Genomic DNA, 25,332 nt, shown 5'->3' on the forward strand with positions numbered 1-25,332 from the left:
GGACTAGTCCAGAATCTAAAGGTTCCGCTAGGAGTCAGTCTGACAGGGCCAAGGCAGGAAACCAGGCAAGGACAGGTGCAGGATCTAGCATACAGCAATATTGCTCCTGCAACCTGGGGCAGGGTCCGACATCCTTTTATCTTTGTCGGGGTAGCGGCCGGTCCTGATCCCCCGGCGACTCACCTCCCTGTTCCGCCCGAAGGCGAGCACTCCTCCTGCGAGTACTCAGGTCTCTCGTTTTCTCGGACCTGAGTCTCTGCAGCTCAGGAGACGTCGGTGGGTGACTAGACCCAGGGGCCGCCTCAGCCTCCCCTGACCCAACCGGTAGTGGAGCAGCTGTAAGGGATGGCGCAGCTGGAGGCAACGGGGGAATCCCCGCATCTGGAGCCAGGGCAGGATCAGGCCCCTGACTCGGCCCAGCTGGTGTTTGTTGCAGGGGAACCTGGGACTCTTCAGGATCAGGCCCCAGACTTGGTTCAGATGATGCCTGAGGCAAAGGACTGAGTGGACAGTGTGGACAGTGTGGACTGAGACTCCTCTGGTTCCAAGTCTGAGTCCCAGGCCATCATGGCAGCTAATGAGAACGTAAGAAGTCCCTCCTGTAGGAGTCAGGGACGGCCACCAAGCTAATTGGGTTTAAAAGAGCAACTGGGCAAATTCATGGCAGAGAGGGCCAGTTGGAGGAAGCAATTCTTCTGAATGTCAGGGTCTGGGAGCCAGAGGAGGAGAGAGGGGCCTTGCTTGCAGATTTCCCATAATGGGCATCTTGTTGGCCACTGGGAGAACAGGTTGCTGGACCAGAAGGGCCACGGGCCTCATCCTGCAAGGCTCTTCTTACGTTCTTAGGGTGGCAGGCATGTAGACAAGCCGCCGATTTTGCCCATTCCCTCCCTGGTATGCGCCTTTCCTTGCTTGTTCGTAGGCGAAGATCACCGAGGACATGAACCAAGAGCTTCAGAAGGAGGAGGAGAGGTGGGCACAAGAAGATGCAGGCGACGGCTTCCAGTTCGGCCTGTCTGGCAAAGTCATACTGGTAGGTGGGAGACTTGGCCACCCAAAGGAGCCAGCGGCTCCGTCTGTTGGACTTCTGCCTGCATGCTCTCGCTCTTCCTTCATGTCCGCATGGAGCTTCAGCCATTTACACTTACTGGCCGCAGTTTGGCAAGGCGGCAATTTGTTTATTACGGTCACTAGGCAGGATTCTGGATCTTTCCCAGCCCTGCCCAGAAATCCAAGGGGTTGAACAGGTGTTCTGTCCCTGAGCCATGTCTCTTTCCCATGGAATGTCCCTTAGAAACCCAGACTGGATTCTCACTCATTCCTGTGACTTCTGACATGGGAGAATCGGAGGCAAACAAACCCGTCTGGGAGATTCGCTGGTGTTGCCGAGTGTGGTGCCAGCTAGCCAATTCCTCGCTCTTTTGGTCTCACCTCCTGGAACAATGAACTATCCGGTGCTTGGAGCTAGCCGCCCTGTTCCCTTGTGATACTGAGTTCCTGGGTTGGCATACATGCAGGTGTTTTTGCCAGTGTGCATTCTCAATGTCACCAGGAGAGAAGGGCTGGACCACCTAGAATCATAGGATCAAAGAGTTGTAAGGGACCTCAAGGATCACTTAGTGCAGCCCACTGTGGGATGTGAAACACAAGAGCAGTCAAGTACAACATCCCTAGAGTGGACATAAAAGGGGATCTCTGGACCAGCCAGTCGGAACTTCCTGTTTCTCCTGTCTGGGACAGACTTCCTCTGCATGTGACTAGAGGTGGGCGTGGCCACACCTGTGCAGGTAACAAAAGCATAGGACCGGTCAGCCATCTCTCTCTCTCTGACTACTTTCGTTGAAGAAGCAACTTTTGCTTAGCCTAAGATGCTCTCTTCCAGCCAAGAGAGGACAAAGGGACTGTCTCCTTATGAGATAGTTTCCCGGTGTACATTACTCTTCTAAGCTAAGTCTGCCTTCTGGGATCCAACTGTGAACAGAATGTGAGTGAGTAAACTCTTTTTATACTTTTATAGAAGACTGTATTGTGTCTTATCTTTTTATGAGGGACTAGGGAGCCAGTGTGGTGTAGTGGTTAAGAGCGGTGGACTCGTAATCTGGTGAACCGGGTTCGCTTCCCTGCTCCTCCACATAAAGCTGCTGGGTGACCTTGGGCCAGTCACACTTCTCTGAAGTCTCTCAGCCCCACTCACCTCACTGAGTGTTTGTTGTGGGGGAGAAAGGGAAAGGAGAATGTTAGCTGCTTTGAGACTCCTTCGGGTAGTGATAAAGCAGGATATCAAATTCAAACTCTTCTAAATGGGGAATTACCTTTAAAATTTATTTAGAGGCTTTTGCGAGCCTGAGCAAACGCATCCGCTATGCAAAGTTTAAAAAGGGGAATGTTACTCTGCTAAATTGTAGAACTTGTTAACACAAGTTGGAAAGGATATAAGAAAACAATATAGCCTCTCCTGCATCCCTGAACGTTCCCACACCCGCTGAAATGTAGGAATCACAGCTGAAGAGTCCCTGGCGGGTGACCACCCAACCTCTGCTTAAAAACCTCAAGACCTTCTGAAGTGATCTGTTCCACTGTCAAAAGGCTTTTACCACCAGAAAGTTCTTCATGACATTTAGTTGGCACCTCCATTTGAATCCACTGGTTCAGGTCCTGCCCACTGGAGTAGCAGAATACGAGCTTGCATGGGCCTTCAGATGTTTGAAGGCAGCTGTCCATCTACTCTTCTCCATGCTGAACATACCCAGCTCCCAAGGCTCGGCTTCCAGACCTTTGATCATGTTGCTTGCCCTCTTCTGCACACCTTCCAGCTTGTTCGTACCCTTCTTAAACCGGGAACTGGGCACGGGACTCCAGTACTTCCTCTTAAGAAAGACTTCATCCCTTCCTACTCTTGCCTGTTCCTTCCCTGCTTCATCTTTCTCTGAGATGTTCCCTCTCCTGGGACTGAAGGGTGGCTGGGGGGAGTCCTTTGGGACTGGGCAGGGTGCATAGCTGTCAACTTTCAGATCTGAAAATAAGGGATCAGCAGCCTCACCTGCCCCAGGGACAGTCTACGGGATATCTTAACAATCCGGGATAGACTTCCGGTTGGCCGCACAATTAATGCTGGATGGGAGCTCTTTCAGATGAAAGAGCCCCAGAGCTTTGAAGTTTGGGGTGACCGCGAGAGCGTCGCAGAACCCCAAAAAACCCTCAGATCGAGCGTTCTGAGGACCTGGTGTTCCGGTGGGTACCCTTTGCGATATATATGATTTATAGAGGATATCTAACAATCAGGGATAGCAGCGGGAAACAGCACTGGAATAAGGGAATATCCCGCAAAAAAGGGAATGTTGACAGCGTGGCTCTCCAAAGGCACCCATCTCTTGATTTTCTGACAGGCCTTTTCTCCCTCTCTACAGGTGCTAAAGGCTCACGTAGACAAAGCGCCCCAGATCACAGAAGATTTTGGAAGGAGGATGGCACATTGCTGCCTGAGCTGCTTGGCGGACTTCCTGCAGAGGTAGTTCCCTTCTGAAGGACGGGCGAGGGGGACCCCGGGAAAAGAAAACCAAGCTCTTCTTTTCGCTGCGGGTTCGGTGGGGAAGCAGCGCGTGGTCTAGAGCATTGATAGAAGCCTTGCTAATAATAATAATAATAATAATAATAATAATAATAATAATAATAATAATAATAATTTATTTATATCCTGCCCTCCCCAGCCGAAACCAGGCTCAGAGCAGCTAACAACAATAAAAGTAACACAGCATTCTAAAATCAATTCATTTTAAAATCAATTCAAAATCAAGCTAAATTAATGGCAACCATTGGGCTAGAGTTCTGTGAGGATTACCAAAGGAGGGGGTCAGACTGTGCCTTGGCCAAAGGCCTGGTGGAATTTTAAATTATATATATATTATAATATAATATATATATTTTAATTCGAACTGCCGACCTTCTGATCGGCAAGCCCTAGGCTCTTTGAAACGGCTAAGGGAGCTGGGCATGTTTAGCCTGGAGAAGAGGAGGTTAAGGGGTGATATGATAGCCATGTTCCAATATATAAAAGGATGTCACATAGAGGAGGGAGAAAGGTTGTTTTCTGCTGCTCCAGAGAAGCGGACACGGAGCAATGGATCCAAACTACAAGAAAGAAGATTCCACCTAAACATTAGGAAGAACTTCCTGACAGTAAGAGCTGTTCGACAGTGGAATTTGCTGCCAAGGAGTGTGGTGGAGTCTCCTACTTTGGAGGTCTTTAAGCAGAGGCTTGACAACCATATGTCAGGAGTGCTCTGATGGTGTTTCCTGCTTGGCAGGGGGTTGGACTCGATGGCCCTTGTGGTCTCTTCCAACTCTATGATTCTATGATTCTATGAAAACACAATATGTGGCTTCGCTGCAGCTGACGACAGAGCAAAGGCTTAGCGTGCAGGATCCAGCCCTCCCGTCTCAGTCAAAAGGATCTCAAGTCGCATGAGGCCCTGGAGAGGACAAGACGGACAGAGAAACAATGTGGGGTAACAGTGGTACCTTGGGTTACAGACGCTTCAGGTTACAGACCCCGCTAACCCAGAAATAGTACCTCGGGTTAAGAACTTTGGTTCAGGATGAGAACAGAAATCGTGCGGCGGCTGCGCAGCGGCAGCAGGAGGCCCCATTAGCTAAAGTGGTGTTTCAGTTTAAGAACAGTTTCAGGTTAAGAATGGACCTCCGGAACGACTTAAGTTCTTAACATGAGGTACCACTGTAAACAACATTACAATACTGCAATACAGTATTAAACACAATATTCAGATGCAAATATACTGCATGCTTCTGGAGATCCAGGGGGAGGGAGCTGAACCCCAAATAATAGCCCTTCTATCCTGCCCTTCCTCTGAGGGAACATAACCCGGTCGTTCCCTCTCTCTTTTTGCAACAATCTGGCGAGGTAGGCCAGCCTGAGTCTTGCAGTCTGCGCCACTTGCAAGGCAGCGGGTGTGCTGCAGAAGGCAGCAGTGGCGGCGGCAAAGCATGTTGTGGCACAGGACCAAGGAATAAGCTGCGCAGGCGAGGGTTGCAAAAAACCCCCCTTGTTTTCCCGCCGGCCTGGGGAGGAGGCAATCGTCCCAAGGAAACCAAAGCCTGCCCTGAACTGCTCTTGCCGCAACCGCTTTCCGTGTGGGTGGCACGCAGGAGGCAGCTGAGGCTGGGGTAGCGGGTTTAGGAACACCCCCCCCCCCGGACGGTGGCAGCAGAATGGCATGCCGTTTCCATTTCAAACTGGCCGCCGAGGACCAGGGTCATCCCGGGGTATAAATAGCCGCTCCGTAAGGAAATGCCAGCAAGATGGAGCCAGAGGACAAAGGCCCCCCCCTGCCCCCGGTGGAGTCAGCCAGGGATGGAAATCCAAAGCTATTCTTAGCAGGTCTGCTTCCTGGTGCGCCTGTTTCAGAAAGCTGGGTGTGTGTGTCGTTGTTTGTCTGAATGGGATGTCCGTGTCCTGTGGGGACGCGAAAACCCAAGGAAGTCCAGAGGTTCACCGTGGGGCTGCTACCCCGGTTAACAGTGGGATGATGGGGGCTTGGAAGAGCCACCTACTGGTTTTAGCAGCGCCCAGTGAGCTTCCTGGCCTTGGCGGGATTTGAACCCCGATTTCCCAGGTCCAACCATGACAGATGGTTGTGGGAAGATGCTGTGAAGCACGGCGGGTGCCTTTGAGCAGGACTTAGAATCATAGAATCATAGAGTTGGAAGAGACCACAAGGGCCATCGAGTCCAACCCCCTGCCAAGCAGGAAACACCATCAGAGCACTCCTGACATATGGTTGTCAAGCCTCTGCTTAAAGACCTCCAAAGTAGGAGACTCCACCACACTCCCAGGCAGCAAATTCCACTGTCGAACAGCTCTTACTGTCAGGAAGTTCTTCCTAAGGTTTAGGTGGAATCTTCTTTCTTGTAGTTTGGATCCATTGCTCCGTGTCCGCTTCTCTGGAGCAGCAGAAAACAACCTTTCTCCCTCCTCTATGTGACATCCTTTTATATATTTGAACATGGCTATCATATCACCCCTTAACCTCCTCTTCTCCAGGCTAAACATGCCCAGCTCCCTTAGCCGTTCCTCATAAGGCATCGTTTCCAGGCCTTTGACCATTTTGGTTGCCCTCCTCTGGACACGTTCCAGTTTGTCAGTGTCCTTCTTGAACTGTGGTGCCCAGAACTGGACACAGTACTCCAGGTACTCTTTGCACCGCCTGAATTTCACTCTGCCTTTTCTCTCCCTCTTTGCGCCCCCCCCCTCAGTTTTCAGAGGAAGGTCGAAAGGTTCCACGAGGGGCAGATTGAGACCCCCCTCACTGCCGACGCCTTAATGGACCGGACCATCATGCTCATCAACCACTGCCCACCTTTTAGGTGAGAGACGGACTCTCATTCTTTTTCCTTTCTCCTCCTGTGATGAGGCTGCATTTTAATATTTTAATATTTCAATATTTTAATGTTGTCTTTTAATCTTGTTTTTAAGTTGTATTCATTCAACTTCTTTTTATTATTGCTTGTTAGCCACCCTGAGCCCGGCCTTGGCTGGGAAGGGCAGGGTATAAATAATAATAATAATAATAATAATAATAATAATAATAATAATTATTATTATTATTATTATTATTATTATTATTATTATTATTATCCCCGTTTAAGCCTTGAGTGCCAGGGGAAAACCAGAGCAGCTGAAAGTTCAACCCCTTCTCCTCTGGCCCCCACAATCGTTGCAAATTCTCCTGTCCCCCCACAACCATGTCCTAACCTGTTGTGTATCGGCCTGAACGTGGACCCTCTCCACTTGCACAACGACATTGAAAAGCTCACCCCCATTTTCACTTCACCCCTATTTGGGTTGTATTGGGTACTCATTCGTTTTTACGGGACCGCCTCTCCTGGTCTGCTCCGCAGAGGACCTTAAGGACCTCCATGAATGATAATAGTTCAGAGGTCCCGGGCCCTAAGGAAGTCAGACTATCCTCCACCAGGGCCAGGGCCTTCTCAGTGGTGGCTCCGACCTGGTGGAATGCTCTGTCCCATGAGACCAGGGCCCTGCAGGATTTAACCTCCTTTCGCAGGGCCTGTAAGACAGAGCTAATCCACCTGGCTTTCAACTTGAACTTAGCCTGATCTTTTATTCCCCTTCCTTCCGTCCCCCTTTTATGAAGATTACCCGCTCTGGGATCCCACAGCTAATTCTCCCCTGGTCTCCACGCTCACCCAAATAGGACTAATTTAGCCAGCTAGCCCTGGTGATCGTCTAATGTTTATTGGATGGATTTCCCCCCTAAATTGATTTTTGGATTTTGAATTTATTGTTATTCACGTTTTATACTGTATTTTATGCTGTTTTTTGTTGCATCAATTAAGTGTTTTAAATTTGTTGTTAGCCGCCCTGAGCCCGGTTTTTGAACCGGGAAGGGCGGCGTATAAATAAAAATTTATTATTATTTTCTCGGATCTGAGAGCTTTGCTCCTTTTGCGGCAATCCAACCCTACCTGCTGAACCGAAGCTCGGTCAAGCAAAATCTCTCTCTGGATTTTCCATACGATTCTCTGCCCGTGCCTCCTCCCCATGGCGAGAATGTAGGCCCTGTGTGCTGCCCCCCTGACCAGAATCTCTCCCACAGGGATTACGTGGAGCGTTTGGCGAGGTTCGGCCACCCCGAGAGCGAGGCGGTGAGATGCCAGGCCAACGCCTCTCTTGACAGAGTGACTCGACTGTGCAACAGGGTCTTGGCTGACCACCTCTTTCAAAACCTCAAGGTACTGGTTTTGGGGAAGACCTCCCCAGAGGGATGTTAGTGGGAGCAGACTGCGGGAGGGAGAAATCAATGGCCTCGTCCAACATGATCTCGGAGTGGGTGAGGAATATCGGGGAGGAACTAACGCATGGTTAAACTGTGGAACTCACTGCTGCAGGAAGCAGTGATTTCCCCCACCGAAGACGGCTTTATTTATTTATTTATAATTTTTTAACATGTCATTTTCAACAATAATTAAACATACTTTTATATCTTATACAATTTTTTTTTGACTTCCATCAATCACATCTGAAAATTTCCCAATCTATTCACTTAATTTGCATTTCTTGCTTTCACTATTGCATTTAAACTCGTAACTAATATCTCTGTTCTTTCTCTACTTTGCAATATTTCATATATTTCCCCTTACAAACTTCTTGTAGTCCTACTAGCGTAATTTGTTGATTACAGTTGCTCTTCAAATAGTTTGTATATTTCTTCCAATCTTCTGTAAATCTCTGGTCTCGCAGATTTCGAATCCTTCCTGTCATTTTATCCAATTCTGCGTAGCCCATTAATTTTATCTTCCATTCTTCTTTTGTCGGGATTTCTTCTTGCTTTCATTTCTGGGCTAACAATACGCTTGCCTCTGTTGTTGCATATAAAAACAATTTAACATCTTGTCTATTAATGTCCTCACCTATAATACCAAGTAAAAATGCTTCTGGTGTTTTAAAAAATGTATATTTCAACATCTTTTCATCTCATTATATATCATTTCCCAGAAGTTTTTGACTTTCTTACATTCCCACCACATATTGTTCCTTCTTTTTCTTTACATTTCCAATATTTGTTATTTGTCTTATACATTCTAGCTAATTTCACAGGTGTAATATACCATCTATACATCATTTTCACTGCGAGAAGCCAAGTTACAGGAAACCAGGCAGAGGGCCTTCTCGGTGGTGGCACCCGCCATGTGGAACACCCTCCTGTCAGATGTCAAAGAGAAAAATAACTACCAGACTTTTAGAAGACACCTGAAGGCAGCCCTGTTTAGGGAAGCTTTTAATGTTTAATAGGTTATTGTATTTTAATATTCCGTTGGAAGCCGCCCAGAGTGGCTGGGGAAACCCAGCCAGATGGGCGGGGTATAAATAATAAATCATCATCATCATGTTCTTTTTCAAGGCATCACAAGCTGTAAATTTTATTCTTTCTTTCCACAATCTTTCTCAATCGTTTCTCATTCCTCCTCCTTCCCTCCTCTGCCCCATGTAGCCCCACTTCCAAAAGCTGATGAAAAGAAAGTGGCTCAGCAACTCAGAGGCCTTCTCCACCATCATGGGCACCCTGGAAGAACACGCCCGGAAGCTGAGGAAGATGAAGCTGGAGCCGTACCAGGTGAGTGTCCTGCCAGGAAGTCAAATGGCCCTGCCCCCAAGCCATTGCTGCTGTGATAAGAATTTTCAGGTCTTAGATATATACCGTATTTTTCGCTCTATAGGACGCACTTTTCCCCCTCCAAAAATGAAGGGGAAATGTGTGTGCGTCCTATGGAGCGAATGCAGGGTCCTTGGCTTTAGCGATAGCAACGGGAAGCCTCCGGAGCACAGAGGGAGCGCTCCCTCTGCGCTCCAGAGGCTTTGCGTTGCTTTCGCTGAAGCCTGGAGAGCGAGAGGGGTCGGTGCGCATTTTTTTTTTTATTTCCCTCCCTAAAAACTCCGTGCACCCTATAGTCCGGTGCACCCTATGGAGCGTAAAATACGGTAATCAATGTTCATAAATGTACCAACCAAGCATGTTGGTACATTTACCGGCACAGGAAGACCAACCTGAAACCATTTTGACTCCCAAACTGACCAAATGTTTGGCTATTGCTGCATATTCCATTACCTTCTGTCGCCATTCTTCTACTGTTGGTATTTGCTGTTGTTTCCAGACCAGTATTATTATTTATACTTTTCAGATATACACATTTCACTGGTTTCGCAATCATTATGACATTTCAAAACTGGACTTCCTTTCCCATCTTTCTGCGGTTCCTTAAATTTATTTTTAATACCTTCTGCATATCCAAATTCGCAACTTACTGATTTATTTATCTTCTTTAAATAGATACTCTTATGCAGGTTATTACAGTTATCCTGCCAGTGCTTTTATCTGTTTACAATTTATCTGTAAACGTTCCGTAAACCATTTCCACTCTTTTATAAAAAGTTTGTTATCTTGATGTCTTATCCTTCCGGTAAGTTTCGCCATTTCTGCATACAGTGGTACCTCTGGTTACGTACTTAATTCGTTCCGGAGGTCCGTTCTTAACCTGAAACTGTTCTTAACCTGAAGCACCACTTTAGCTAATGGGGCCTCCCTCTGCTGCCGCGCAATTTTTGTTCTCATCCTGAAGCAAAGTTCTTAACCCGAGGTATTATTTCTGGGTTAGCGGAGTCTGTAACCTGAAGCGTATGTAACCCAAGGTACCACTGTATTCCATAGGTTTTTGTATCCATTCTTTCTCCTTTGCTGGGACTTCTTCTGTCCATCTTTTGGGCAAGTACTGTTCTTGCCTCTGTAGCTGCATACATGAATAAGTTTCTCTGCAATTTAGGCAGCTGTTTCCCTGTCTCTCGCCAGATGTTGCTGAAGGATGTGCACCGCCGGGTGCTCATCGAGTACGTCCGGCCCCTGATGCGAGTGCGCTTCGTCTGCACCACCTCCAAGATGAGGATCAAGATGGCAAACAAGCTGCGGTGCGAAGCCAAACAGCTGGAGGAGTTCTTCATCCAGCTGGTGAGGACCATAGCTGTCAACCGTCCCTAATTTGGCGGGAAAGTCCCTTATCCCAGCGCCGTGTCCCGCTGCTGTCCCTTATTGATGATGTCCCTTAAATTTCCCGGGTTTCAAAGGAAGCAGCTCCTCTCCCTCCCTCCCTGCCGGCCAGGGAGGAGGGAGGCTCCAACTGGGTTGCTTGGCTGCGTTGCTCACCCAATAAGGAGTCTCAGAACGACTGGGGGGTGGAGCTTGCATGCCTTGTGCAGATCAAATCGGCCGCGTTGCCTGGGGACTCGCCTTTGCTCAGCGCTTCCCAGCGGAGAGGTGACGGTGGTTTCCCTTGCTGCATCCCTTTTGCCGGGTTGCTGCGCTGTGGGAACCACCGCTTGAGGCTTCGTTTGGCTGCTGGCTGGGCTTTCTGCCTTTGGCTGGGAGGGGCTCAGAAGTTGAATAATAATAATAATAATAATAATAATAATAATAATAATAATAATAATAATAATTTATTATTTATACCCCACCTGCAGACTGATACCCCATCACCGACAATTCACGTGTGATAAAATGCCAGAATTATGGGGGTTTTTTTTGGGGGGGGGTGTTCTCTGAACTTTTGGCAACACGTAATTTCTGAGTTGTTTTTTCCCCTACTGCTAAAACACCTTGCCTTCTTCTACTAAAGCGAAAGTCCTGATAAATAGTCGGATTTCATCAGGCACCCGCACAGGGGTGCCGAAAACTGAGCTTTCTTCCGTGTCCTTTACCTCCAGTCACCCCCAGCGCCAAGGCATTGTTTATCAGAGTTGCTTTCCTTGTTGTTCTAGGAGGAGGAGCCGGGGTAGTAATTATATCCCCTTCTCTGAGAATCATTCAAGGCAGATTGCTGCAAAAATAGAAGCAGTGTTTTGTTTTGTTTTTTTAAAAAAGGTGCAATCAAAAACAAAAGCAGTAAAAATAGCAGGCTCTCAAAGGGCCATAGCTCAGTTGGCAGAGTCTGTTCTGCATACAGGAGGTCCATAATAATAATAATAATAATAATAATAATAATAATAATAATAATAATAATAATAATAATAATAATAATAATAATATATTTTATTTATATCCCGCCCTCCCCAGCCAAAGCCGGGCTCAGAGCGGCTAACAGCAAGTCAAAATAGCACAGTGTACATAAAATCACACAGTCAATTAATTAAAATACCTTCTAAAATCAATTCAGAATCAAATTAATGGCAACCTTTGGGCTAGAGTTCTATGAGGATTACAGAAGGAGGGGGTCAGACTGTAGCCTTATGAGGCTTTGCCCTCGGGTGGGAAAAAGATTGCGCCTGGGAAAGGGAAGTGGGAGTCAACAGACACTCAAGGAATAGTTTCGGAGAAAAAGGTTTTATTTCTACCATCCATGAACTGGTAGAAGGAGCAAGTGTGATAAGTCACAAAAAGCATGCACAAAGTTCACAGTCATGTGCACAAACATATATACCCCTTTCCAGTTCCCTCCTCCTTTCTCCTCCCTCAGGAGTCCTCTGAGCATGAACAGAAAGCTGTCTTGGGACTATTGGACTCTTGGCAGGAAAGGGGGTGAGGGGGTTTTCAGAGTGTTCCCGTTGTTTCATTCTTCTGCTTTGGCATGGTTCCCGGAGAGAAAGCAAGTTGCAATGTGGTTCTGAGAAAGGCCTGAGAAGACAATGGGCTCTGTTCTCTACCTTGTTGCAATCTTTTTAGTTACAGCAAGCGGAATGTTTCTGATGCTTAGCTGCTGAGAAAATGATCTTGAAAAACTTTGAGAAGCTTTGAGCCTGCTTTGGTGGGGGGGTGACTTTGGGCCTAGGTGAGGTCACCTGTCCTCACCTTCCTTCAAGACTGTGCCTTGGCCAAAGGCCTGGTGGAACAGCTCCGTCTTGCAGGCCCTGCGGAAAGATGTCAAGTCCTGCAAGGTCCTAGTCTCTTGTGACAGAGCATTCCACCAGATCGGGGCCACTGCCAAAAAAGCCCTGGCTCTGGTTGAGGCCAGCCTAACCTCCCTGTGGCCCGGGACCTCCAAGATATTTTTGTTTGAAGACCGTAAGGACCTCCGTGGGACATACCAGGAGAGGCGGTCCCGTAGGTATGAGGGTCCTAGGCCATATATGGCTTTAAAGGTTAAAACCAGCACCTTGAACCTGATCCTGTATTCCACCGGTAGCCAGTGCAGCTGGTATAGCACCGGGTGAGTGTGATCCCCTGGCGAGGGATCCCATCCCTGAAAGCATCGCCAGGAACCCTGCCTGAAGTCCTGGGGAGCAGCTGCTACTGCCAGCCCAGACCGTCCTGAGCTAGATGGACCCAGTAGTCTGACTCAGTATAAAGCAGAGGTATAAAGCAGAGGTTGGATGGCCATCCGTCATGGATGCTTTAGCTGAGATTCCTGCATTGCAGGGGGTTGGACTAGATGACTCTTGGTGCCCCTTCCAATTCTACAATTCCATGGCAGCAGATTCCTTTGTTCCTGAAACTTAAAACCAGCTGTCCCAAGAGCAATGTTCACGAAGTGTCAGGGCGGTTGTCAGGACTGGGTCAGCATTAAATCACATGGAGCAAGCCAGCTCTTTATTTATCCTGGTCGGCTCAGGAGCACAGCAACTCTTCTCGGAAGGTCTTGCCCCTACGAAGCAGTTGTGGAGGCTAAAGATCCACGTCTTCCCTCAACTCTAAGTCTCCTCCTCCACCTAGTCCTTCCCCAGCAATCTGAGACTATGCCAATGTGCCTGTATCTGTCCTCTCTCTTCATACCTCTTTGGGTCCTGGGAGACCAGAGGGGAGGGGAGCCTGTCGCAGCAGGAGGGGGAGACTCCCTGGCTTCTTCCCCAGTCTGCCTTCACTCTGCCTCTTGGACCTTCTCCTCTCCAGCTTCCTCTCCTGCCTCTGAGTCTAGACTGCTCTCCGCCACAGCCTCTTCCCGCTCACCAAATCCTGCTACGCTTCCAGCTTCCAGCAACTCCTCCCCCCAGTCTGCTCCTCCTTCTCCCTCTGACCACATCCCACCACCCCTGGCTCTGACCTTTCTTCCCTAGGGGGTTCCCCCCCCCCCCAATCCTCTGCACCCGGCCAGTCACGACACAAAGGCAACTTGAAATCAGCCGAATTTCTGAAATCCCTTTTAAAATGGTAGAATGGTTGGCATTAAAAGCCGGTCAGAAGAAAAATGTTTTCGGTGGTGCTCTACGAACAGCTCTGAAAGTTCTTCCTGGTGTTTAGCTTGAATTTCCATTCTTGTAACTGGAAGCCGTGGGTTCGAGTCCTGCCCTTTAGAGCGCAATAGGGCAGCCATCTTTAAATATCTGAAAGGTTATCACATGGAGAAAGCTTGGGTTGGACTGGATGACCTCCGGGTCCCTTCCAGCTATGATTCTGTGAAAAAGATGGATGGCTGAGGGTGCAAGATTATCATCTTCTCTCCCTGAAGCTGAGTTAGAGGCACCAACCAATATATTCCAGAAAGGTCAGGAAGGACGTGCTATTGTAGGTGCCAGCACAGAGGAGGTGTACAAGGGGATGTTGGGTCAAACAAAATAAGATCAAATCGTTATTATCGCGGTCCGTGACAACACAATGTAAAGCGAAACAAAATTTGTTGTTGTTGTTTAGTCATGACCGACTCTTTGTGACCCCCCTGGACCAGAGCACGCCAGGCACTCCTGTCTTCCACTGCCTCCCCCAGTTTGGTCAAACTCATGCTGGTAGCTTCGAGAACACTGTCCCACCATCTCGTCCTCTGGCGTCCCCTTCTCCTTGGGCCCTCCATCTTTCCCAACATCAGGGTCTTTTCCAGGGAGTCTTCTCTTCTCCTGAGGTGGCCAAAGTCTTGGAGCCTCAGCTTCAGGATCTGTCCTTCCAGTGAGCACTCAGGGCTGATTTCCTTCAGAATGGAGAGGTTTGATCTTCTTGCAGTCCATGGGACTCTCAAGGGTCTCCTCCAGCACCAGAATTCAAAAGCATCCATTCTTTGGAAATCAGCCCTCTTTATGGAAACAAAATTAAAGAAGCATAAAACACAATAGGGGATTCTGGGTGTGGTTTGCCAGCTGCTGAGAGCCAGTGATGGCGGTGTGGTTAGGACCTGGGAGGGACCTGGGTTCAAATCCTCCACACGAGCACGAGGCTCACTGGGTGTGACCCATAGCAGGGAGTTCCAAAGGTCAGTTCTGATTTTATTTTGTTTTTCTCCCCCCAAAAAAGTCATTTCCTGGTGTTTGTTTTGCAGAAGCAGTTCATAAACTCGCGAGTCGGGACGAGGAAGGGGTTATCTATAATTAACTCCCGTCCCTACTTTAAGGCTGCCGATGTCCCTTGCTTGACCGTCTCCTGTCTCCCTCCCCTTCCTCGCAGGAATCCACCTCATCCTGGCTGGACAAGGTTGTTCCACACCTGGCAGAGATCATAGAGCTGGAAAACATCGCTGCCATCCAACTGCAAGTGGGCTTCCTCGCAAGAGATTTTCCCGACGTGCAGTGAGTTCCCGCACTCATTTTTTGTGGGGGTGGGGAAGCCAAACCTTCTTTAATTGCCGGGGGGGGGCGGGTTGTTGTACCCATCAACATTTGTAGCAGAACATTTCCCAGATCTGAAGGCTAGAAAAAAACAAAACAGGCAGCATCTTATGAGAATGTAACACGGACAACAGAACTTAACAAGAACTTGTCTGGGTTTTCAGAGTTTGCAGACATTGACCCTGGAGAAGAGGAGGTTAAGGGGTGATACGATAGCCATGTTCAAATATATAAAAGGATGTCACATAAAGGAGGGAGAAAGGTTGTTTTCTGCTGCTCCAGAGAAGCGGACACGGAGCAATGGATCCAAACTACAAGAAAGAAGATTCCACCTAAACATTAGGAAGAACTTCCTGACAGTAAGAGCTGTTTGACAGTGTAATTGGCAGCCAAGGAGTGTGGTGGAGTCTCCTCCTTTGGAGGTCTTTAAGCAGAGGCTTGACAACCATATGTCAGGAGTGCTCTGATGGTGTTTCCTGCTTGGTAGGGGGTTGGACTCGATGGCCCTTGTGGTCTCTTCCAACTCTATGATTCTATGATTCTATGACCCAGGGCATGGCAGCTGCAAATAAAAAGGCGAATTGCATGCTAGGAATCATTAGGAAATGAATTGAAAATATAAGTCCCGAAATCATAAATGCCATTAATGCAAATCTACGGTGCAATGTGTGCAGTTTTGGTTCCCTCGTCTCCGAAAGGGATACTGTAGTGCTGGAAAAGGTTCAGCAAAGGGCCACCAAAATGATCGAGGGGATGAAGAAAGGTTGCAACCTCTGGGATTTAGAGAAGTGGCGACATGATTTGTTGTTGTTGTTTAGTCGTTTAGTCGTGTCTGCCTCTTCGTGACCCCCTGGACCAGAGCACGCCAGGCACTCCTGTCTTCCACTGCCTCCCGCAGTCTGGTCAAACTCATGCTGGTAGCTTCGAGAACACTGTCCCACCAACTCGTCCTCTGCCGTCCCCTTCTCCTTGTGCCCTCCATCTTTCCCAACATCAGGGTCTTTTCCAGGGAGTCTTCTCTTCCCATGAGGTGGCCAAAGTCTTGGAGCCTCAGCTTCAGGATCTGTCCTTCCAGTGAGCATATGCCTATTGTCTTTGTCCATGGAGTTTTCTTGGCAGGGATACTGGAGTGGCTTGCCTGTTCCTCCTCCAGGTGGAAGCTTATAATCAATCAATCAATCAATCAATCAATCAATCAATCTTTATTATGAAGGTGCCCAAAAGATGTTAAAGCAAAGATTATGGGATAATGCACACAGTGACTTGCAATCGCGATCACACGCAGTCTGTAGTCTGCTGGCAGTAGGAGTACAATATGGGCATGTCTTTAAGTTAACATCTTACATTAAAAACCTGTCAGTACCAAACTATCGAAGGCTTTTCACCAAAGCCAGACTAAACGTCTTTCCTTCTGCAGTGTTGGATGGCAGGTTGAGAGGAGTTCCCTACCAGGACAGACTTCGCTCGTGTGCTCAAGACATCGATTCCATAAAACATATTTTGCTGCACTGTGCGAAATATGAGCAAGCCAGGGCTGAACTGATAAAATTACCCTTGCTGGTACCTTTCCCGGGAAAATCAGAGGCTCACTATGTCAGGTTCCTATTGGAAGACCGGACAAACGCTAGAACATTAGTGGAGGCAAAGTTTTTATTGGTGGTTGCAAGAAGCTTATAAAAATGAGAAAGAGAGAACAGAGAAAAGTTTTTCTCCTCCTCCCATAATTCTAGAAGTCGTAGAACATTCAAAGGAGCTTGGACGCTGGAAGGATCAGGGCAGTAAAAGAAAGTCCTTCTCCGTGCAGTGCAGTGTTAAACTGTGGAACTCCCTGCCACAGGAGGCAGGGATGGCCACCAGCTTGGATGGCTTTAAAAGAGGGATGGAAAAATTCATGGAGGAGGAGAGGGCTGTCGAGGGCTACTAGCCATGAGGCCTTTGATTATTATTATTATTATTATTATTATTATTATTATTATTATTATTATTTATACCCCGCCCATCTGGCTGAGTTTCCCCAGCCACTCTGGGCGGCTCCCAATCAAGTGTTAAAAACAGTACAGTGTTAAATATTAAAAACCTCCCTGAACAGGGCTGCCTTCAGATGTCTTTTAAAGATAGGATAGCTGCTTATTTCCTTCACATCTGGTGGGAGGGTGTTCCACAGGGCGGGCGCCACCACCGAGAAGGCCCTCTGCCTGGTTCCCTGTAGCTTTGCTTCCCGCAATGAGGGAACCGCCAGAAGGCCCTTGGAGCTGGACCTCAGTATCCGGGCAGAACAATGGGGGTGGAAACGCTCCTTCAGCTTATTCCTCTGTCTTTGTGATGCTACTTCAGAACAGTTCCTGTTCTGCGTTCTGAGTGGCAGCAGCTTCTGTGAAGCCACAAGGCTGTCTGCAGGGGCCACCCTGGCCTCACCCAAGTCCTTGCCTGACCTCCTGATCCCATGCGAATGGGCCCTTGGCCAGCGCCAGGCAGCCTCGCTCCGTGCGAAAGAAGCACGAGCTCAGAGCTCAGTTATCCATCAAGGCTGCGATCTCCCATCGGGAGAGGAAAAGGCCCATCAGGTGGGGATGTGCGCAACCTGAGGCCGTGGCTCCCGGCCAGCGAGGAAGCTTCTCAGGCCCCGAAACAGGACGCTCCAGACCTTGACCTCTTCCCTGTGGAGAAGCAAAGCCAGCGGCTCAGGGCCACAGCGGGGTCAGCGGCCGCTCAGCGCCTTTTCCCGTGCCGTGGCTGGAGGTTCTGGCGTGGATCGGGCAGCCCGGTCGCATCTTCTGAGGGTGCGAGAAGAGGAGACAAGGGAAGCGTGCTTAGGTGGGACTTCCTAAGAGGAGGGGAAACAGCTCCCCTGGGGGAACTGGCTGCTCAGGGAGGATGCCTGTCCTCGTGCCAGTTCTGAGAGGGAGCTAGATAAAGTTTCTCAGCACTGCGGAAAAGGGTTGGGCTCTGTGGTCGCTTGACCCTGTGGTCGTGTGGCTCCACAGAGGTCCTCTCTCTCTCTCTCTCTCTGCCTCTGGCATCCTCTGCCTCTTTCCTGAACGGGGCTGAACGTTGGGAGGTTCAGGGCAGATAAAGTCTTTCTTGACGCAGTTAAACTGTGGAACTCCCTGCCACAGTTGGCAGCAGTGGCCGCCGACTTGGAGGGCTTTATTTTTATTTTTTTCCCAAAAAAAAATTATTCATTTTATAGCACAACTAAACAACACAAACAGAAAAACAAGCAATACAAACAAATTCTTGTCTTACCCTTATTTTTTCTAAGCATCGCTAGCTGAGCTTCCCCAAGTCCTCCTATCTGATTTTCATTTTACCTCACCTTTAGCATTTACATATATCATAATTTCTAGCCATTTTTTTATCAAGCTCACTTTTACCATAAAAATCTTCACATTTTATCACTTACAAATAATACTATTTTAAAATACCCTACCTTCTACTTCTAACCCTACAGCCTATATCCACTTCCAGAGCTATTCTAAGATTTAAATATTAACATAGTCTTTCAAGTATTCTTTAAACTTCTTCCAGTCTTCTTCCACCGTCTCTTCTCTCTGGTCTCGGAGTCTCCCGGTCAGTTCGGCAAGTTCCATACAGTGGTGCCCCGCAAGACGAATGCCTCGCAAGACGAAAAACCCGCTAGACAAAAGGGTTTTTTGTTTTTCGATGCGCTTCGCAGGACGAATTTCCCTATGGGCTTGCTTCGCAAGACGAAAATGTCTTGCGAGTCTTGAGATTTTTTTCACCCCCCCTTTTTCTAAGCCGCTAAGCCGCTAATAGCCCTTTAGCCGCTTAGCCGCTAAGCCTTTAATAGCCACTAAACCGTTAATAGCGCTAATCCGCTAAGCCGTCAATGGGCTTGCTTCGCAAGACGAAAAAACCGCTAGACGAAGAGACTCGCGGAACGGATTAATTTCGTCTTGCGAGGCACCACTGTATAATCCACCGGCTTGGAGGGCTTTAAAAGGGGATTAGACAAATTCATGGAGGAGAGGACTATCAATGGCTGCTATGATCTGTCTCCACGGTCAGAGGGAGCAATGCTTCTTAACACCAGTTGCTGTGGAAGGGAGAGAGCTCTTGCGGTCGGATCCTGCTTGCTGGTCTCCCAGTGAGGCATCTGCTTGGCCTCTATGTTGAGCCTGATGCGTTGCAAGCAGGTGGGTTCGATCCCTTGACATTTGCGTCCTGAGAACAGGATGCTGGACTCATATTCTAATGGACCCTCCAGGCCCAGAGGCAGTCTATCTAGATTCCTGGGTTCTTAGGGGTATAGAATCATAGAATAGAATCCTAGAATCCTAGAGTTGGAAGAGACCACAAGGGCCATCGAGTCCAACCCCCTGCCAAGCAGGAAACACCATCAGAGCACTCCTGACATATGGTTGTCAAGCCTCTGCTTAAAGACCTCCAAAGAAGGAGACTCCACCACACTCCTTGGCAGCAAATTCCACTGTCAAACAGCTCTTACTGTCAGGAAGTTCTTCCTAATGTTTAGGTGGAATCTTCTTTCTTGTAGTTTGGATCCATTGCTCCGTGTCCGCTTCTCTGGAGCAGCAGAAAACAACCTTTCTCCCTCCTCTATGTGACATCCTTTTATATATTTGAACATGGCTATCATATCACCCCTTAACCTCCTCTTCTCCAGGCTAAACATGCCCAGCTCCCTTAGCCGTTCCTCATAAGGCATCGTTTCCAGGCCTTGGACCATTTTGGTTGCCCTCCTCTGGACACGTTCCAGTTTGTCAGTGTCCTTCTTGAACTGTGGTGCCCAGAACTGGACACAGTACTCCAGGTGAGGTCTGACCAGAGCAGAATACAGTGGCACTATTACGTCCCTTGATCTAGATGCTATACTCCTATTGATGAGGCCCAGAATTGCATTGGCTTTTTTAGCTGCCGCGTCACACTGTTGGCTCATGTCAAGTTTGTGGTCAACAAAGACTCCTAGATCCTTTTCACAGGAAAGTATTTGGGGTATTTGGCTTCTACTCTGAGAACAGGATGGGATGTGGGTGGCGCTGTGGGTTAAACCACAGAGCCTAGGGCTTGCCGATCAGAAGGTTGGCGGTTCAAATCCCCACGACGGGGTGAGCTCCCGTTGCTCGGTCCCTGCTCCTGCCCACCTAGCAGTTCAAAAGCACGTAAAAGTGCAAGTAGATAAATAGGTACCACTCTGGTGGGAAGGTAAACGGCGTTTCCGTGCGCTGCTCTGGTTCGCCAGAAGTGGCTTAGTCCTGCTGGCCACATGACCCAGCTGTACGCCGGCTCCCTCGGCCAATAAAGCGAGATGAGCGCCGCAACCCCAGAGTCAGCCACTACTAGACCTAACGGTCAGGGGTCCCTTTACCTTTACTGAGAACAGGATGCTGGGCTGGATGAGTCCCTTTTGGCCGGACCCAGCTGGCTCTTCTCATCTCCTTGCCTTCTCCCCCACCCACCCCACCCCTCTTTTGACAACACACATTCCCAATATATCTTCCTAACTCCTGCTTGACCCCTGAAGCGGAATGTGAGGCAGGTAGCTCAAGTCCCTTAGGGATGCCAGAGGGTGTCTTCCTCCTTCCTCCAAGGATGGAGTCACTCCCGGTTTTCCCAGGACGGAGGGGAGGCTGGCAAGCTATAAATACCCGCCGCCTGCTTCCACGCTGCCCTCGCAGCTCCCTCCAGCTACCAGCCGGCTGCGTCACTCAGAGAGGGCGAAGGCGCTGCCTTATCGTGCCTCCTCTGTTTGTTTCCCTTTCCATCTTCCTGCTTATTGCATCCTTAGGAATTGTTTCGGAGGCGACAGATTGCCCGCTAAGTGTGGCTGACGGACGTTTCCTGTTTTATCTGGACCATTTCGGGTTTCTTGTTTCTTGGAAGAGGAAAGAGAGAGAGAGAGAGAGAGAGATTCAGCAGGAGAAAAACAAGCGGCTGGCTTTCAGACGGGAAGTGGGCTCTGTAGCAACTTCCTGGAGTGGGTGGCAGGGCAAGAATTGGGCTGGCGGTGCTGGGAGCCAGAGGTCTCTGCAACCCTTTTAGGCTAGTAAGGTGTTGTTCTGAATTCTTGGAGGAAGAAAAGGTTTTGAGAATGTTGAGGACTGGAGCAAAAGTCCGCCCGGCGCCATGTCTCTAACTTCAGGCCTTAGGAAGGGAGAGCACAAACCTTGTAATAATAATAAGAAGAAATTTGTTGCGCCCCTCTGACTGGGTTGCCCCAGCCACTCAGCATGCGAATGGATGGATCCAGATTAATAGTCAGCCTCTGGGTCCGTAGAGCCCATCTTTCTCATATACAGACACACACATGCACACAGATCTGGAACCACAGGTCATCCCCGCATCTGGAGCCAGAGCAGGATCAGGCCCCTGACTCGGCCCAGCTGGTGTTTGTTGCAGGGGAACCTGTGCAGACTGGGACTCTTCAGGATCAGGCCCCAGACTTGGTTCAGGTGATGCCTGAGGCAAAGGATCCGGTGCGGACTGAGTCTCCTCTGGTTCCGAGTCCGAGCCCAAGGATCGAGTTCTGCATTTTAAACTTTCTGGCTATTAAACTTTTGCACAGCAGGAGCCTTGAACCCTGAAAGATTCCCCCAAAGTTGCCCTGCTGAGCAATCACTCTAATCCTTCCCTTTGAGCTTGCACCTCAGCCAGCGTGGTGTAGTGGTTAAGAGCGGTAGTCTCGTAATCTGGTGAACTGGGTTCGATTCCCTTCTCCTCCACATGCAGCTGCTGGGTGACCTTGGGCCAGTCACACTTCTCTGAAGTCTCTCAGCCCCACTCACCTCACAGAGTGTTTGTTGTGGGGGAGGAAGGGAAAGGAGATTGTTAGCCGCTTTGAGACTCCTTAAAGGGAGTGAAAGGCGGGATATCAAATCCAAACTCTTCTTCTTCTTCAACCCGGCTGCAGCTTGCAGGGGAGAAGGGAACAGATCCTGTTGCCACAGGAGTATTGCAGGGAGGTCAGGGAGGAAAGGACAGCCCCCCCCCGTCACCCAGAATCGCCACCCTCGCCGGACCGTGCTCCCAGAGAATTGCGGAGGAAGGAAGCTCTGCGCTTTGCCAGGCGAGACTTCCTCTGAGAAGACCCTGCTACGATGGGGGGTGGCAGCAAGGCTGTTGCGCCCGGGTGGCAGCGGTGGGGATGGTCGGCAGGGGACGGATGCAAATTCCTAATTAGCAGAGGCCTTTCCGAAGAAGCTCGGCGACTTCCCCTCCACACCGCAGGGTTCTCCAGTGCTGGGAAAAAGGACCACAGAGGGCCCATTAATGCGGCGGCCAGCCTTGCGCCAGGCCTCTCGCCCCCGCCTGCCGCGCTTCTGGGCAGCCGGCAGAACGGGGCTTGGCTGATTACACGGGCCCAGCGCCAGCTTCCTGAAGTTAACGAGACATCCGAAGCAGCAGTAACAGCAGCAGCAGCAGCAGCAGGGCTTTAAATAAACCGTCTCGCAAAGGCACGTTTTTGTGGAGCCAGGGGGCAGCTCCTGCGGACTCTTGCCTCGCTTGGTCGTGGGGGCAGCGGCGGGAGAAGGGGCGAGAGGGGGAGGACAGAGCTGTTTGGGTCTGGGGTAGGGCTGGACCAGGGGTCAGCAACCTTTATCAGCTGTGGGTTGGTCCACTGTCCCTCAGACCATGTGGGGGGCCAGACTATATTTTGAAGAAGAAAAAAAATGAACGAATTGCTATGCCCCACAAATGACCCAGAGATGCATTTTAAATAAAAGGACGAGTTCTAGTCATGTAAAAACAGCAGGAAGGGTGTTCCGGCGGGAAGGTAAATGCCGTTTCCGCACGCTGTTCTGGTTCGCAACGGTAAAACTGGAACGTGTCCAGAGGAGGGCAACCAAAATGGTCAAAGGCCTGGAAATGATGCCTTATGAGGAACGGCTAAGGGAGCTGGGCATGTTTAGCCTGGAGAAGAGGAGGTTAAGGGGTGATATGATAGCCATGTTCAAATATATAAAAGGATGTCACATAGAGGAGGGAGAAAGGTTGTTTTCTGCTGCTCCAGAGAAGCGGACACGGAGCAATGGATCCAAACTACAAGAAAGAAGATTCCACCTAAACATTAGGAAGAACTTCCTGACAGTAAGAGCTGTTCGACAGTGGAATTTGCTGCCAAGGAGTGTGGTGGAGTCTCCTACTTTGGAGGTCTTTAAGCAGAGGCTTGACAATCATATGTCAGGAGGGCTCTGATGGTGTTTCCTGCTTGGCAGGGGGTTGGACTCGATGGCCCTTGTGGTCTCTTCCAACTCTAGGATTCTATGATTCTATGAAGCGGCTTAGTCATGCTGGCCACATGACCCGGAAGCTGTATGCTGGCTCCCTTGGCCAGTAAAGCGAGATGAGCACCGCAACCCCAGAGTCGGCCACGACTGGTCAGGGGTCTCTTTACCTTTACCTTTTAAGTCCTGTAATGTACTATGACAACGTTTACCAATGTAATATAAGAACGTTAACAAATAAAATGCAAATTCAAGAAAAGAAGAAGAAAAAACTTCTCTTCTTCCTTCTGCAGGAGAAAGCATGTGTCTGCCATCTTGGACATCCGCGGTCTGCAGAACCAGTCCCACCGGCAGGACGTCCTGGCCGCCATAGAGAGCCTGGAGCTGACCGAGGATGGGGAGGTTCCCTGCCTGGACCGGGCCTTCTTCAACGAGATCCCCACCAGCAAGGTCTTCTGCGTCCGCCTCCAGCTGTGGTGCATCTCGGTCCTGGGGGTGACCGGACTCTCCCGGCTCCGCCAGATGCCTTGGCGGCGGCGGCAGCAGCAGCAGCAGCGGCAGCACAGGCGGCGGTCCAAAGAGAGCGGGGCCGAGTCGCAGGTGTGAGGACGGGCGCCCCGCCAAATGGTGGACTCCCTCTCTCAGCTGCCAGGTTACGGGGCGGGGGCTAGGAGCCTCCCATGGGGGGGTGCCTTTTCTGCCCCCCCCCAGAGGGCTCACACTCCAAACAAAGGCTGCGGCATCCGCTGCCTGCAAGAGCCGGCTGTATCTGTTGCCTGCATTTTATTCCGCAGCCCAGATTTCGCAGGCATCCTGGCTGCCTTTCAAAGTACCTGGGCAGTTGAAGGAAAGGACTCCTCTCCTATTAACTGGGCTGCAGGTTTAAAACCTTAAAACTAAGGTTGCAAATGGGGACACGGAGGGAGAATTTTATCCGTTAAAGAATCCAGTTCTGCCTGGAACAGGGATAATCGATCCACTGGTGTATCATGAGAGATGGGCAAAATCATTTATTTAAGTTGCGTTGGGAACCTTTTCCAGGCAGAGGGCCACATTTCTTCTGAATTAACCTCCCAAGGGCCACAGGTGGGCGGTGCCAGGCGTCAAAGTGGGCGGGGCAATGGATGTAAATTTTTACCAATGTAAAGTGGGCTCGTTTCTGCGCATGCTCCCTCGAGAGGCAAACCAGAGTTCCAGGCCTGGTGGAAAATTTTCAGCAGGCCCAGGGAGGGGTGTGGCCTGGAGAATGTTCTGGGGGCCACGTGGAGAGGACTCCGGGGGGCCACATTCAGATCCAGACACACACCTACAACGTGAACTGTTCACACGTCGAGGCTCCACTGCATAATTCAGTTCCTTATATGGCAAGAGATGTATTGGGGGTTACCCGACCCTCCGCTCAAAGTAGGGGGCACACCTCACCTCCCCCCACTTCTGCGACTCAGTTTCTCCCTTGGACCAGGGGGCGGATGGTTGGCACAGGGCAAAGCGAGGGTTGGAGTAAGCAAGGCCTTAAGGGAGTAAGTATACCTGCTCTGGATGTATGTATGTATGTATAAATAAATAAATAAATAAATGCATATTAATTTAATACCACCCTTTCTTTTGCATATTTGGGGGGGGGGTGCATGGCTCTAAACCGCCTCCAGCATCTTCAAATGAGGCCTTTCTCTCGTCTTGGGAATTCTTGGTGTATCTTGGGATAGAATCATAGAATCATAGAATCCTAGAGTTGGAAGAGACCACAAGGGCCATCGAGTCCAACCCCCTGCCAAGCAGGAAACACCATCAGAGCACTCCTGACATATGGTTGTCAAGCCTCTGCTTAAAGACCTCCAAAGGAGGAGACTCCACCACACTCCTTGGCAGCAAATTCCATGATTAGCATGACTGCAATCTTTTGCAGCTTTCCACTGTCGAACAGCTCTTACTGTCAGGAAGTTCTTCCTAATGTTTAGGTGGAATCTTCTTTCTTGTAGTTTGGATCCATTGCTCCGTGTCCGCTTCTCTGGAGCAGCAGAAAACAACCTTTCACCCTCCTCTATGTGACATCCTTTTATATATTTGAACATGGCTATC

At 49.4% G+C, this 25,332-nt stretch overlaps 1 protein-coding gene across 1 annotated transcript in view; it reads left to right on the forward strand.

Moving 5' to 3' along the window:
• The window catches only part of EXOC3L2 (exocyst complex component 3 like 2), a 54,016-nt gene extending 29,172 nt beyond the window's left edge, over window positions 1-24,844 (forward strand). The window contains exons 5-12 of the mRNA XM_081200248.1: window positions 923-1,033; window positions 3,408-3,508; window positions 6,271-6,381; window positions 7,635-7,770; window positions 9,030-9,152; window positions 10,383-10,538; window positions 14,889-15,010; window positions 23,547-24,844. Coding sequence (XP_081056374.1) covers window positions 923-1,033; window positions 3,408-3,508; window positions 6,271-6,381; window positions 7,635-7,770; window positions 9,030-9,152; window positions 10,383-10,538; window positions 14,889-15,010; window positions 23,547-23,859 — 1,173 coding nt within the window. The 3' untranslated portion in view covers window positions 23,860-24,844. The remainder of the gene's footprint in view (window positions 1-922; window positions 1,034-3,407; window positions 3,509-6,270; window positions 6,382-7,634; window positions 7,771-9,029; window positions 9,153-10,382; window positions 10,539-14,888; window positions 15,011-23,546) is intronic.
• The last annotated feature ends 488 nt before the right edge of the window (window positions 24,845-25,332 follow it).

The sequence above is a fragment of the Podarcis bocagei genome (genome assembly GCF_964188305.1).
Source record: "Podarcis bocagei genome assembly, chromosome: 7".
NCBI classification, from domain to species: Eukaryota; Metazoa; Chordata; class Lepidosauria; order Squamata; family Lacertidae; genus Podarcis; species Podarcis bocagei.